Below are 14,667 nucleotides of genomic sequence, written 5' to 3' on the forward strand. Positions count from 1 at the left end.
TGTCTGCCTCTGGGGCCGTGGGACTCAGGAGTCCTCTTCAGATAGGAACTGTTTTCCAACTTTGGTCTTTCAGTAGACACATGGTGGGGGCTCTTTCACAGGAGGGGGTTCCTAAATCTAATCTTCCAGACTCAGGAAGACTGTGCTTAGGAAGTCATTGGACACGGTTAGGAAGAAGGCATCCTTGGGTGACTCTGAGCATTAAGAGTGTAAATCACATTTTATTTTAAAGAGTGGTTTTGGTTTTTTGTTTTTTTGTTTTTTCGAGACAGGGTTTCTCTGTGTAGCCCTGGCTGTCCTGGAACTCACTCTGTAGACCAGGCTGGCCTTGAACTCAGAAATCCGCCTGCCTCTGCCTCCCAAGTGCTGGGATTAAAGGCATGTGCCACTACTGCCCGGCTTAAGGACTCTTATTGTAACTTAATATTTGTGTGTGAACATAAACATCCATATGTGTAGTACATGGATGTTCAGGCTGTGGTGCACATGTGGAAGTTGGAGGACAATTTGCAGGAGTTAGCATTCTCTTTTCACCAAGCAAACTCCAGTCCCCAGGCTTGGTGACAGGTGCCTTCACCCACTGAGCCCTCCTGCTGACCCATAAACCACATATTAGACTCTGAAGGTTAGTTGCCTCCTCTAGAAAGAAGGCTCTATAATTAGACTTTTTTGGGGGTGCTAGCCTGGACTCTGGGGTAAACTTAGACCTTAAAAGGCAGGAGAGAACTGTTTCCTGGTATAACATCCTTCATTTGCTAAACGATGGTGGAACACCCTTTAATCCCAGCACTTGGGAGGCAGAGGCAGGTGGATCTTTGAGTTCAAAGCTAGCCTAGTCTACAGAGTGAGTTCCAGGACAACCAGGGCTACAGAGAAACCCTTTCCAGTGCTGGCAAGGAGTTGCCCTCTCTAGGGCATGGGGCCCTGGGAAAAACAGAAAAGCACTTGAACCCACAGAAGAAGTTGTCCCACGGCTTGCACCTCAAAACTGCTGGTGACTCAGGATAAGGCATGTATGTAGCTCAGACAGTCTTTAGACTACTTGCAGTCCAGATTACTGCAAGAGCAATTCCTCTTGTGGGACATCTATGACAGACAAGAGGGCACAGTCCATGCCAGGCTTAGTGCAGCCAGGCCCTAGACAAATAAAACAAGAGAGGTAAGGTATATTGTGTGTCCGGGAGGCAGAGATGGAAGGGTAAGTCTCAGCCACTCATTAGGAAGGGTGGCTGTCTGCATTTACACCCAGACAACCCCAGGTCAGTCCCTGTCTACAAGAGCCCAGGAGCAACAGAGAAGACCTCACCCTGCTCCCCAGCACATGGTCTCTCAGGAGCAATGGAGTTCATGTCTTCAGTTTCCCAAGGTTATGGTGGGGCCTGATTGATGTGTGCACTGCATCACATAGTCCAGCGAGATGTCAAGAGATGGGGAGGGTGGACACACAGAGAATCTTGTCCTGACCCTTGCTGTGGATGGCTGGTACCCAGGGAGATGGAAGCCAGTCTCCACTACTGTTAGGCAAACTTGGAAGAGCTATTATATTACTACTGTTATTTGAATGTTCAAACTGCCACAACTTAGCTGCAAAGACTCTTATGGGTTGACTTCTTTGCCACTATATTGCTTTCTCTGAAACCGACTAGACCACCCAAAATAAGAGTTCCAGTTAGGCTAATACAGGATGAATAATCCAGACCCACACGAACACAGTTATACAACACAGCACTCAAGTCTTGTCTGTGAACCAAGAAAGTTTTATACGATTCAAAGAAAAAAAAAAGTTACATTACACATATTCATTTAAATAAGCCAAAGTCTGTTACATAAAACAAAAGTAGTTAACATTTAAATTTTTATTACTAAAACTACTGAAAGGCTCAACAAAGTAAAAAATAATCAAATCAAGAACTTCTCAAGCGATAAAGTGCACTGGGGTCACCACCACGTTGTGGGGAGTCAGGGAGGGCCCTCAAGGGAGCAGCCACTCCTGGGGCTCTGGGGCTCAGGAGTTCTTTTCAGATAGGAACTGTTTTCCAACTTAGTCTTTCAGTAGACAAATGTTGGGGCCTCTTTCAGAAAAGGGGTTTCTAAATCTAATTAGGAAATGGAAACCTGATGGTACTTCAACACATTTGTCATTTAGATACAATACTGGTCAGAGAAAGTTCTGTGACGAGGGACCAAACCCTCCAAGGCCTTCCGTTACCCACAGAAATGCCAGGACAAGGGACATCACTCTGCATGTCACAACAAAAAAAGACATCCAAACTGGATGTTATTTATCACTTACATGGTCACCAGTGTGGATGCTGACTTAAGACAGGTGGACAGGACCAGGGTGGGGGGACACACGTGAGCTATATACAGCTAGTTTTCCTGCACTCCACTATGCTGAAAGACAATAGCAACACTGCCTGGAGAGCTGTCTGGACAGTTCCTAAACACACATACATAGAGAACTCGATTACCCAAGGCAGTTTAACAAGGCTCAAGTAACATACAATGTATGACCACGTAATGGTTATAGAAGGCTCAAAGACCTGAGCACAAAGACCTCATTCTATCTGTTCAATATTTCAACCTTGCCATCATTTAATAAAGTTAAATGCCAATCATTAAAAGTCAAATACAAAACCTAATACATACCACACAAAAATATTCTCAGGCTGCCCAAACAGTGCAATATACCTGCTCTCACACTTACTAGTGTATTGCCTGAGCTTCCCAAAATGTAACTAAAACCATTTTTGTGATCACCCGGATGCAGGACACATGCTCACAAGGCAGAAAAGCAGTGTCCGAGATCTGTTTTCAGGGAAGCTACAAATTCCCCATTTCAACTCTTCTTGTTTGAGCAAAAATCATTTTCTTCACACATAATGACTGGAAAAGCAGTTGGGTGGCAGCCACTGCCATTTAATGACACATTTCTCAGTGTTTTGTCCATAATAAGAAAGGCATCCGAACCCCAGAGCCGAATGTGCACAAAGGCCTTGCTTCGTGGAAGTTGCACTCTGGTGGGAAGTTTAGCCAACTAATATAGACATTTCCTTTGCTCTGTGTGATCATTCAATCCAGCATGCAGTACAAAACCACAACAGAACGGGCAACCTACAAAGTTTCTGCGTCTACATTCTTGGTTTTGGTGCCTAAGTACAGACAGGACATGGGGTCATTTGCTCTTAGCAGACAGATGACCTAGAAGTCAACAGTCCACATTTGGCCCTGCTCAGATGGCCAGCAGCCCAGGCAGACCTGGGCACACCCTCCACAGGGACATCAGACTCACATGATTAGTTTTACCAACTACAACTTTAGTTCTGTAGGCTACAGGATCAATTGCTAGAATTTCCCCTGAAACTGATATAAAGAAGCTAACTACAAAGTTTATTTTTCCCCTTTAAGAGTTCTTTATTTAACCAGTCCCATCTAAAACAGTCACCATAAAAGGCTGGTAACAAACTTGCTATTTTGTTTCTTTCTAACTACCAGGCTTACTCTTAAGCAGGGTTATTACAAAACTTTCTTATAAAACATGGAAAAAAAAGGCTGTAAAACTGTCTATCCACAAATTGGTGATTTGAGCACAATATAAATATTTTTATAAAAAGTATAAAAATTAGTACCCTGTCACATTTCTACAAAACATGAATAGAAAGGTATAAAAAAAATCCAGATTTTGTAAACTTTATTGCAGAAATATTTGTTTGAATGCTGGTGATTTAGATCAAATTTTCTTCCATTTCCTTACAAAAGAGACAGACAGACAGACAGACAGACACGTGTGTGCGCGCGCGCACGCGCGCACACACACACACACACACACACACACAGAGACACAGAGACAGAGTTCTGAAACTACAAAAGATATTGAACAGGGTCCCAACCAGAAAAGTAAAATTAATATACTTCCATCAAAACCAGCTCCCCACTTCAACAGCCCAGAGACCATGTTTATTTTTGGAGAGGAGCACACAGGTTCCATTCCTGAAGAGGCCCAAAGGTGATGGATACCACAGAAGGATGCCTCAGCCAGAGGCTGGCAAGGGTTCCAGGATGCTCCCGGGACTCTCTGCCAAGGCAATTCTGTTCAGCTTGCCCACCTCTGCCTGCCAGCCTGGGATCTTCTTGGTTGTCATGTGGCGACGAGCATGCTTTGTCAGGTGGTCACTCCGCATGAAGCGCCGGTCACATACAGGACACGCAAACTTCTTCTCTCCAGTGTGAGTTCTGCGGTGTCGAGACAGTTCATCTGATCTTGCAAACTTTTTGTCACAGCCGTCCCAGCTGCAGGTAAAAGGCTTCTCCCCTAGTGGAAGAACATCATAGTAAAGTAAATGTGCATACTCAGCACCTTACTGTGAAGTCCACAAGTGCTGCCCACAGGTTTGTTCATCAAACAGCAGAAGAGTAACACTTGCTGTTCTAGCCCTGGGCGGCTCAGAACTCAGCAAACCCTCTACAATGCATTCCTAAACCCACAGGTATCAAATTAGGCTAATCTCTCAAAAAAAAAAAAATTAACATGTACACATGTATGTTGCTTCATGGAGACTCCTATGTAGCCTAGGCTGGTCTGGGACTTGGCATCTACTTAAGTGCTGGAGTTATAGGCATGTGTGACCATCCCTGACTTTTAAAAAGCATTTTAAAATAAAGACAAACCTACTATTATACTTGGGGTAGACTTTTTTGAGACAAGGTCTCACTACGACATAGCCACGGCTGGCCTGGAACTCGCTATGTAGACCAGACCGTAACCTCACAGAGATCTGCCTCTGCCTCCCAAGTGCTGGGCTTAAAAGTGTATCCCAACATCCTGAATACTTTTGTCTTTGATAGTGTCTGTGGTTAGTATAGCCCAGGCTGGCTGAGAACTTGAGAGATCTTCCTATCTCTGGAAAATGCTGCCCTATTTATTTATTTATTTATTTATTTATTTATTTATTGGGGGGGGGCAGGGTTCCATGAAGGCCAGGACAGCCTCCAACACACCATGTAGCAGGAAGGACACTGAAGTTCTGGTTCTCCTAACTTACCTCTTAAGTGCTGGGATTACAAGTGTGAACCACCTTCCTCAGTTTTACATGTCAGGGGTCAACACTGGTGCGCCATGCATGCTAGGGAGGTACTCTACCAACTGACTACCATCCACAGATGTGGGAGAAAAATTCTTTAAAGAAATAATTCTTTCTCTCAGGACAAACTGCACATACCCTAAAAAGTCCTTCTAAGGGGCTTTAAGATTTTTTAGAATCATTGGTTTCTGTCCACATTTTTTATTACGCTGACAAACAGGTTGCATCAGTTACTTTCCGTGGTGCTGACAAGCTAATTAAGGAAGTGCTCATTCAGGCTCAGTCTGAGGGCAGGAAAGGATGGTGGGCAGAGCCTGAGGCAGCTGGTCATACTTTATTCTTGGTCCAGAAGCGAAGAGAAACGAAACCCGGTGCTCAGGGTGCTCAGCTTGCTTTTCTCCCCTTTAATCAGTCCAGAACCCCAGTTCATGTGGGTCTCCCCACTTCAGTTAACCTAACTAAACCTTCCCCCTCAAGAAACAAACTTGTCTACTAGGTGATCCTAGATCCTGTCAAGCTGACAATGGCAATCAATGGCAAGGTTTGTGTTCTATTTCATTTTTTTTTTCTTGGTTTTTTTGGTTTTAGAGACAGGGTTTCTCTGTGCAGCCCTGGCTGTCCTGGAATTCACCTCTGTAGACCAGGCTGGCCTCGTACTCAGAAATCCACCTGCCTCTGCCTCCCAAGCGCTGGGATTAAAGGTATGCGCCACCACCGCCTGGCTTGTGTTCTATTTCTAATAGACACTTTACTGTCAGAAGCTCTAGAGCAAGTGCCTCAGAGTCACAAAGGTAATGAAGTCTTCAGGCAGATAGATAGTATACCCTTTTCAACAAACTCCTGCTCCAGGCAGCACAGGACCAGGCCCTTCTCTGTATCCGGAAGCCTCCATCTGCCTTCCTACCTGACTATGGCACTCATAGACTGCATGCTTGAGGGATGACTTGTTAGACAGCGATGCACTACTATGCGATCTGTCTCCATCGATTTCCTATAGCAGGTACCAAGAGACACCAATTCTGATAGATCTCAGAGTTCAATTAACAGAAAATCCAGCAGCGAGGCTTCATTTCCTATGGATTTCAGAATCTTCCATGGCAAGGCAAGGTGGCTAATGTGGCTTGACTATGACCCCAAACTTTACACCTTGGAAATGTAATTCTGAAATCATACATCACTGATACTTAAGAGGTAGTAGGATCATTGGTCACTGACTGGGTCCTGAGCATTGGAATTATAGATTAACAGAGTCCCAATAGTGGTCTTGTCATAAAAGCAAGCTCTCAGGCATGCTAACCCCGTTGCACTAGATGGTGTTGTCTGCCACACTGGGAAGATCTTACAGATAACTGAGTGACACATGCTTTTAGACTCTCAGCTCCAGAGCCTGGTGGACTATTCTTTATCACTGTCTTAGATACCATCAGAACATCATAAAGCAGACCCAGACAGATGCCCTTCCTACCCCTGCTCCCCTAAGGTTAGTAGCATACACAGTGCCCAGAAGTTGCACAGAGAATGCCAGCCCCTTGGCACATGATTTACAAAATTCCTTATATTCAGCCAAAATGGTGTACCCATTCATCTGACCTTATTCATTTAAATATTGTTCAGGTTTAAAGAATACTTGAAACAGAATCTCAAGCAAGCCTACCTGAATTGTCTGTGTGTAGGAAGACTCTATGTAGGGTTGGTGAGTGGCAAAAGCCGCGGTCTCCTTAGAGCCTCACACTTGTTTAAACTGAACTTACTTCTCTGGGAAGCACAGAAGGAACTGGATTGATCTCAGGTTTTGTGGGTCTGTCAGTATTTCTACTTAGGGAAACTGAGTAAGCATGGAAACCCTGTCACCTCTCCAAATCTGCAATCTGTGCTCTGATGTAAAGTTCATCTGGATAGACCAAGCAAAAAATGGGGGCTTACTATACCAGAGAGCCCACATGAACATTCCAGGTTGCTCCTTCATCCAGCTACCACAGATACCACAGCTAACACAGCTACCAGAACAACCTTGCTAAAGGTGGCTGGCCATCATTTACGAGTGTGACACCAGGAATTCACATCCAGCTTAGATAAGTAAGTAATGATAAAGCAGAAGGAAGGCTCCAAGATTTACTGTGCACATTGTTCTTGCAGCATACCCACAGCAGATGTCAGGCCTCACAGAGGCGGCTTGCAATCATATGTAACTCCAGTTCCAGGGGTCAGATCCACAGGCCACTACGTTCACATGCACATACCCACACATAGAGACACAATGGGTGTGGTGGCATATCCCTTTAATCCCAGCACTCAGGAGATAGAGGCAGGTGGATTTCTGAAGTCAAGGCTAGCTTGGTGTATAGAGCAAGTTCCAGGATGACCATGATTACACAGAAAAAAAAGCTCTTAAAAAACCCAAACCAAAATAGAAGTAGTAGTAGCAGTGGTAGTAATAACGATGATGATGATGATAATAATAAATCCTAAAAATGTAAAAACCAAGCAGAAATGAAGAAACAAAGGAAATGGTGGTGAGACACACATAACCCATGGGGTCAGAGAGGACGAAGATCAGCTACCACTCAACTGATGTGGAACAGGCCCAAAAGGATCAATAGGCTGAGACTGGAGCCGGCTACGGCTGACGTATGGAAACGACAGATAGATGAGAACAAAGGAGCCTGTGTTAGCTCTGACAAGGAGACAAGTCCAGGACAGCTGTAAGGTCCGTATCCTAAAGCCAACCTCGCCTCTGGCATACGAAGGAACAATTCTTTCTGGAATGTCTGCATACCAGGCTGCACACCATTCTGAAGTGGAGTCTGCCACAGCCAGAGTACACTGTGATAATTAGAAGCCAGCCAGTATCAACCTAGCTTGAAATAAAAAACCACAGCAGGAACTCTTTCCGGCCCTTTCCTGTATCAGCAGTCCTCGATCCAGACATCCTAACGGGGCCAAGGGGCGATGTTTCAGGGTTGAGTTTAGGAAGCATGCTTTACTGAATATGCTTACATGTAAATACGCGAGCCTCTAAAGTCAGGATTAACACGAGGGCTAGACTATGTAACCACGGGACCATTTAAAAATGCCAAACACATCAGCTCACAGAGCACCTCAGAAACGCTCGTTCTACTCTGCCAAGTGATCCCTGTCAGGTGGCGCTCGGTGCCCCTGATGGACAGCACAACAGTCACCAGCTCATGAAGCTGTGTGAGTGTAAAACATCAACCAATGAGAATGTACAATGCAGTTCTCAGTCCGCCCAGACCGTTTCAAGTGCATATGGCTAGTGGCTACCCTAATGTAATGGCCAAAGAATGTTTAAGAAATAAACTCAGGTTATTATAACTTCTTGTGTGACTTCTTAACCTAAAACTATATAGTCTCAAAAGCAAAATCAAACAACAAAAATAAAGGCAAAACCCCTACACTCTTACAGCACTCTACAGTATGAACGTTGGTGGTTTGAACAGACCTCTCAGTCACACTGATGTTCTTACTGATGCCTACTGCAGTGAGGTGAAGATACCCTAAAGTCATCACAAGCCCCATCCTCTCCTCCGGCAAGTACTTGCCTCTCTTAAAGGAGGCGCAGAGAGCTTTCTTCCCTTGAAGTGTCCTCCCGTCACATCAGGCACCCCACTGAAGAAAGAGTATCTCATGGCTATGGATGTGGTACCTGTCAATAACAAATCTAATGGCCTATGGCTTAGGTAGGAAACAGCAGGTCAGACATCTGGGATGAGAGAGAATTCTGGGAAAGATCCAGGAGGAAGATTCACCTGGAAAGATTTCCGATACTCTCCAGCGGTTAGGGAAGCCACCAGCCACCTGCACTTAAACTGAGCTGGGTTCACGGAGAACTGAACTGCACATTTTCATTAGCTGAAGTAGACATGGTATCTGAGCACAAGTAATCAGCCATGAGGCAGAATGTAGGTTAAAATAATTGGGGTTATTAAGTTATATCTAGTCAGAGTAGAGCTGAGCTATATGGTAAGGTATTTGTAAATACATTTTGGGTCTGAGTCTTATTTCTGGGAGCGTGGGGTGGGAGGAAGACCCAGACTTAATCTCCGTCCCCTACCACTTACCTGTGTGGGTGCGAAGATGAGCTTTAAGGTGAGAGCTTTTGAAGTAGGTCTTCCGGCAGCCTGGGAAACTGCAAACATAGTTCCTCCTCCGGGAAAAGTCTACCTGAGGGGCACAGTTCTGGCTGGAGGCAACGAACACTGGTGCAGGGGCAAGGGGCAACAGCTTGGTATTTCCAATGGCCATGACATTGGATGGACAGGCAGCAGGCTGGGGGAAGGTGCTCTGTGGCAAAACCAGCATCAGAGTTCCCTGAGGCACAGGCGGGCCCATGAACACAGGCTGAGACATTGAAGCAGCTTGGGGTAGGATGGGCTTGATCGTCCCTGCAGGCATCTGGGTAGGAGGCTTCAAAAAGGCCGAGAACATGCCATTCTGTCCAGCCACAGGGATCACCTGGCAAAGGACAGGGGGACTGGAGACAGGGACAGAAATAAGAGGGGTGGTTTTCCTTGACAAGTCACTTTCAGGATTCTTTGGTAAACAGGTCTGAACAGCAGCGGGCCATTCTGTCTGTTGGCCTTTGTCAGTGGGGAATGGGCCACCAGACTTGTGCAAGCAAGGCTGACAGGAAACCAAGTTAGTGACGAGTAAACCATCTGCCAGGTGTGTGTCCTGCAAGGCGTCGAGGTGGCCCAGCAACCGTTCCTGTCCTTCTCTGCTGTCGGACGCTTGTTGCTCTTGGGTTGGGCCAGTTGGGAAGCACGTAGGAGCAGGACTCTCCCCAGTGTGACGGATCACACTCGTCACCACAGCCCTGCACGAGGACCCCGAGGCTGGCTCCAATGGTTCCCTCTTGCTCAGTGTTCTGGGCTCCTCAGTAGGGGATGGGGAGAGGGCAGTGACCATGCATCCTTTGGAATTAATTACTTGGGAAGGAACAGGAGTCCCTGTTGACGGCTCCATGAGCTCTGGGCTCTGAGGAGGAGTTATACACTTTTTAAAATAAAACAGGGAAAGAAAAAAAAAAAGCACCATGTCAAATGTTGTTTTGATCAAAAGAGCTGCAAGGAGATTATCTGACTGCGCTGCTCCCGCTGCCTGTGGAGGGGACTGAGCTGAGCTGACCCAAGAGGTCTTTGGGGATTCTGCTGTTCCCACTTCTCATCATATGGACTGTCCCTTCCCAACCATGCATATGTCTTGTTGGAAGGAAGGGTGGTGTCTACCCTAGGTCATGCATAGCTACTGAAATAAGCAATTTAACTAGACAGACTGCAAAAAGAAAACAGATTCATACTTTAAAATAAAAGCTCTTCATGGCATGTCAGTTCTTAAACCAAGAAAGCACTAGTTCTCCTGAACCAAGTCTCTCTGTGCTAGCTCCCAGCAGTTCCTCAGCCCCTCACAAAGGCCCAAGCCTAAAAACCTGGGGGGCTACTATGAGCCAGCCCATATTTCCTCCAGTCCTCATTACCACCGCTCCTCCAGGTCTACCTTCCCTGTGCTCCTCCAGTGCAAGTTCCCAGCCTAGACAGTCAGCTCTCAGCTTTACTACTGCTAGCAATCCATGGTCTGACTTCTCCAACCCATGAAGCACTTTCATCGGTAGTGTAAGTTAAAACCTAAAAATAAAATACTGATTTACCAACTCCAAATTATACTAGTTGGCTGTCACGGGAAGGCTAAAGGCTGTCTGATGTCAGAGTACATGTGTTCTTGTTTCCCACAATGCCTCATCCTAGTCTGGGACAACTCAAGACCCTACCTTAAGACTCCCAGAAAGCTGGCATAATCCACCTTTCTGCAACACCTACAGGCCTTGTCCCTGAGCATCTGTCAGCAAGTTATGACCCACCACTGAAAAGAAAGAAAGAGGCAGAGGCAGGTGGATTTCTGAGTTTGAGGCCAGCCTGGTCTACAGAGTGAGTTTCAGGACAGCCATGGCTACACAGAGAAACCCTGTCTCAAAAAAACCAAAGGGGGTGGGGGGAAAAGAGGAGTTTTTCACACTTTGGCATCCATCCTGGCCAATATCATTTTTTAAAATCTCCTTACAAGTTTTTCAGCTGTTTTACCTACACTATTCTAGGCAGTTCACAAAAATACTTCTCTCCCCCAACCTCCTCTTACCAGAGTTGAGAAAGAATGGAAGTCCTTTGGTAGATCAGGTGCAGCTGTGTCCATAAGCACAGCAGTGGTAACATCACCAGAATCGGAGACAGGCGTGAGGGGTCTCATCTGGGACCTTTGACCCCAAGAACTCATGCAAACAAGAGCTTCCACAGCTTCCATATCTGTCTGCTCCAGGATGCTGCACGTGGACCTTTCGCTGTCATGCCGCTTCCTCTCCAGGATTGACTCACAAATGTCCATGATGTCAGCCTAAAGACGGCACAGCACAGTGGCTTCTTAGTTCAGAATAAAGGGATGGTAACCCTGCCAGGCATGTGGATCTACCACAGACATGTACAGTGCCCTTAACAAAGCAACAGACACAGTCTTGGAATAAAAAGACCTGAATGAAACTCTCAAGACGCTGGGCGGTGGTGGCACATGCCTTTAATCCCAGCACTTGGGAGGCAGAGGCAGGTGGATTTCTGAGTTCGAGGCCAGCCTGGTCTACAGAGTTAGTTCCAGGACAGCCAAGGGTATACAGAGAAACCCTGTCTTGAAAAACCAAAAAAAAAAAAAAAAAAAAAAAAAAGAAAGAAAGAAAGAAAGAAAGAAACTCTCAAGACAACTTACTTTGTTTTCAAGCTCTGAAGATTGGGCTTGGTTGAGAAACAGTTTCCACAAAAAACCTCGATTCTTAACAAGGTTTCAAAGGCTGGGCTATCGCTCAATAGCTTAATGCCCGACTACCTCATGCATGACCCTGAACTCAATCCCCACAGCTATAAAATAAATAGAACGGTTACTAACTTCAAGCTGCTAACTGACGAAGACTAACACTAGACATATACACCAAAGTGGCAAGTAGGAAGGTGTTGTGGCTGAACCTAGGCTCCACCCAAGCACAGTCCATGGTGACTGCCGATTCCTCAGCAGGCTCAGAAACAGTAAGTCACTTGTCACTACTGAAAGCTAGGAGGAGGTCAGGTGAGAGGAACAGCATGCAAGAGGAGTGGGGAGGAAGGAAGGAACTGGAACCCATCCTTTCCAAAAGAGGAAACTTAAACCTACAGACACATATTTTCTGAGCTCAAAACTTCCTGTCTGTCCAGATTCCCCTTTAGTGAACAGGTGAGGAGACTACCTTTGCAAAGGGGCTTATCCAGTGTCATGGAGGCCAGACAACCTCCTGGGAGGATATTTTCATTTTGACCCACTAAGTGGAATGTCCAGCACCATATTAAGAAAGGATGTGTAGGGTCCCTTGAGTCCATGTACTGCTGTGTTCTCCACAGAAACCCGCGCTGCACCACTTCTCTGCCCCCCTACATTTCTGCCAGGTTCTGTTGCTCCTCACCCTACCCCTTCTGACAGAGGTCCCAGGCATGACTCCACTCAGTCCCTAGGCCCAAGCCTTACACTCTTGCCAAATTACCACACCCCTTCTCGATCAGACCCCGCCCTCACCCCCCCCCCCCCCCCCGACTCCGGCCCAGCCTTACCCTTACACGCCTCCTCGAACCACACTCTTGCACACCCGCCTATCAAGATAGGCTATTGCCTTGCTCCTGCTCAATCTATCATAACCCCCCCGCCAGGTACTCTTGCCACACCCTCCGAGACATCTTTAGTTTGGCTCCACCTACAGCCCCTCCCCCTACACGCCCACCACATTGCTCTCACCACATTCCCCTTTGGCTTAGCCTTTGCCCCGCCCCTAAACACCCACCAGTTCTCACGAAGCACTTACATTGGCCCCGCCCCACAGTTCCTCCAGAGTCTCTCACCAAACTCTCTACCTTTGGCTCTGCCCTCACCCCTCTTATGCTATTCCCAGGTGTTTTCGCCGTGCCGTTCGCCTTGGTCCCATCTAGCTCCCCATATCTCCTCCAAGCACTCTCGCCCACGCCCTTGCTTTGGCCCCGCCCCCGCAGAACTAGACGCTCTCGCCACGCCTCCTCATGCTGCGCCCCTGCTTTGACTCCGCCCCTGCCCCGCCCCCAAGTTCCCGCCAGCCGCGCCCCCAACCAACAGCGGTCCTCCTCTGGATGCGGGTGACGTCATGGCTGGAAATAGCCGCGCCGGGCGGGGCCGCAGCGGACAAGAGACAAAGCTGAAGGCTGGCTGCAGCGCTAACACACCCCCTCCCCACCCTGACCCGGCCGAGCCTCCCGATCCCTGGCCCGACCAGAGCACAGCCGCAGCCCCCACCACAGCGAGGGGTCGTCATCCCTCCCGCGTCCCCCCGTCTCGTCCCGCGCTCAGCCCCGTCACTTACTGCGCGCGCATCGCCCGAACCGGTGGAGCCCGGCGAGTGCATGGTGCCGTACAGCCTGCAGGCAGCAATGCTGCGAGGCAAGAGCTCTGCGTAAGACGGAGGTTGCACGTGTGCAGCGCTCGGCGGTGTCCCGAGCGTCTGTTCCTAGCGCGTACCTCCGCCTTCCTTGACGCGCGGTTCTGTCTCCGCGCGGCCCGGGAGGGGCGGGGCACAGCGGAGGGAGCGGCCCTGGGCGGGGCGCGCGGGCAAACCAAAATACACCGCTCCCTGCTGGGGGCGTGCCCTCTGCCGCCAGCCAATCGGCGCCGGGCCGGTAAGAAGCCGGCCAATGGGCGCAGCGGGGGGGCGCGTGATCGGAGCCTGGCTGCGGCGTGATCCGGCGGGGCGGGAGGCGGCACGTGTTTTGGTCCAGGCTAGAGGCGGAGCGTGCGGCCTGGAAAGTAGGGGAAAGGTCCCGGCGGCGGCGCGGCGGCCGTCGACCGCGGTAAGGTCCTCTCGAGCCGCAGGGGCTGCTCGCAGAGGTCGCGCGCTGGCCCCACGCAGTGGACGGATCTGGTAGGCGGGACCCACAGGGACGGCCTCACCCTGTCTCTGGTTTCTTTTAAGCTGTCGCTGGCTCTTAGGACCGCACCTCTGCCCAGGAAGAGGCTTGAAAGCTGCCTGGGTTTAGGGACGACATCCGCCCTTTCCTGCATGGCTCCAGATCAAAAGCTCTTACTACTATAATCTGCTATCTGCTACAGAAGGACCACAGCCATGTCGTCAACCACCTGACATGTACCTAATGAAGCCTGCGTGTCCTCCCCAGTGGCCATACAAAGGCCACCCACTTGGGGAGTCCTCAGGCCTACGTGAGAGCTGACCCAAATCCTGAGCACCCATTTTTTTTTTCCCTTTGGGTCTTTAGGTGTGGTTATTCATGTACACTCATCACAAGATTTGGAGAGCAGGGGTCATGCATGCAGTATGTCGTGCCCCCGCCCCCCTTCGAACCTACAGTGCAGCAATAGGACACCCCTCTATTAGCGTCCTGACGCCTCACTGCAGAACATTGAAACCAGTGGAGGTATGGGAAAGATCATAGCTGATATGAGTGGACAGAAGTTGGGCATTATGCCTCCTATTTTTATCAGACAGGTGAGCAGGCAGGCAGGCAGGCAGGCAGAGTCCTGTCCT

At 48.3% G+C, this 14,667-nt stretch overlaps 1 protein-coding gene across 1 annotated transcript; it reads right to left on the reverse strand.

Annotated features, from left to right (window-relative positions):
• Positions 1–1,736: 1,736 nt before the first annotated feature.
• Klf11 (KLF transcription factor 11) lies at positions 1,737–13,688 on the reverse strand. The gene is made up of 4 exons (XM_034513948.2): positions 13,492–13,688; positions 11,232–11,483; positions 9,161–10,094; positions 1,737–4,312 (listed from the first exon to the last, which is right to left on the reverse strand). Exons 1-4 carry the CDS (start codon positions 13,531–13,533, stop codon positions 4,032–4,034), a joined length of 1,509 nt encoding a protein of 502 aa, XP_034369839.1. The 5' UTR covers positions 13,534–13,688; the 3' UTR covers positions 1,737–4,031.
• Positions 13,689–14,667: the final 979 nt, after the last annotated feature.

The sequence above is a fragment of the Arvicanthis niloticus genome, chromosome 11, assembly GCF_011762505.2.
Source record: "Arvicanthis niloticus isolate mArvNil1 chromosome 11, mArvNil1.pat.X, whole genome shotgun sequence".
Taxonomy (NCBI): domain Eukaryota; kingdom Metazoa; phylum Chordata; class Mammalia; order Rodentia; family Muridae; genus Arvicanthis; species Arvicanthis niloticus.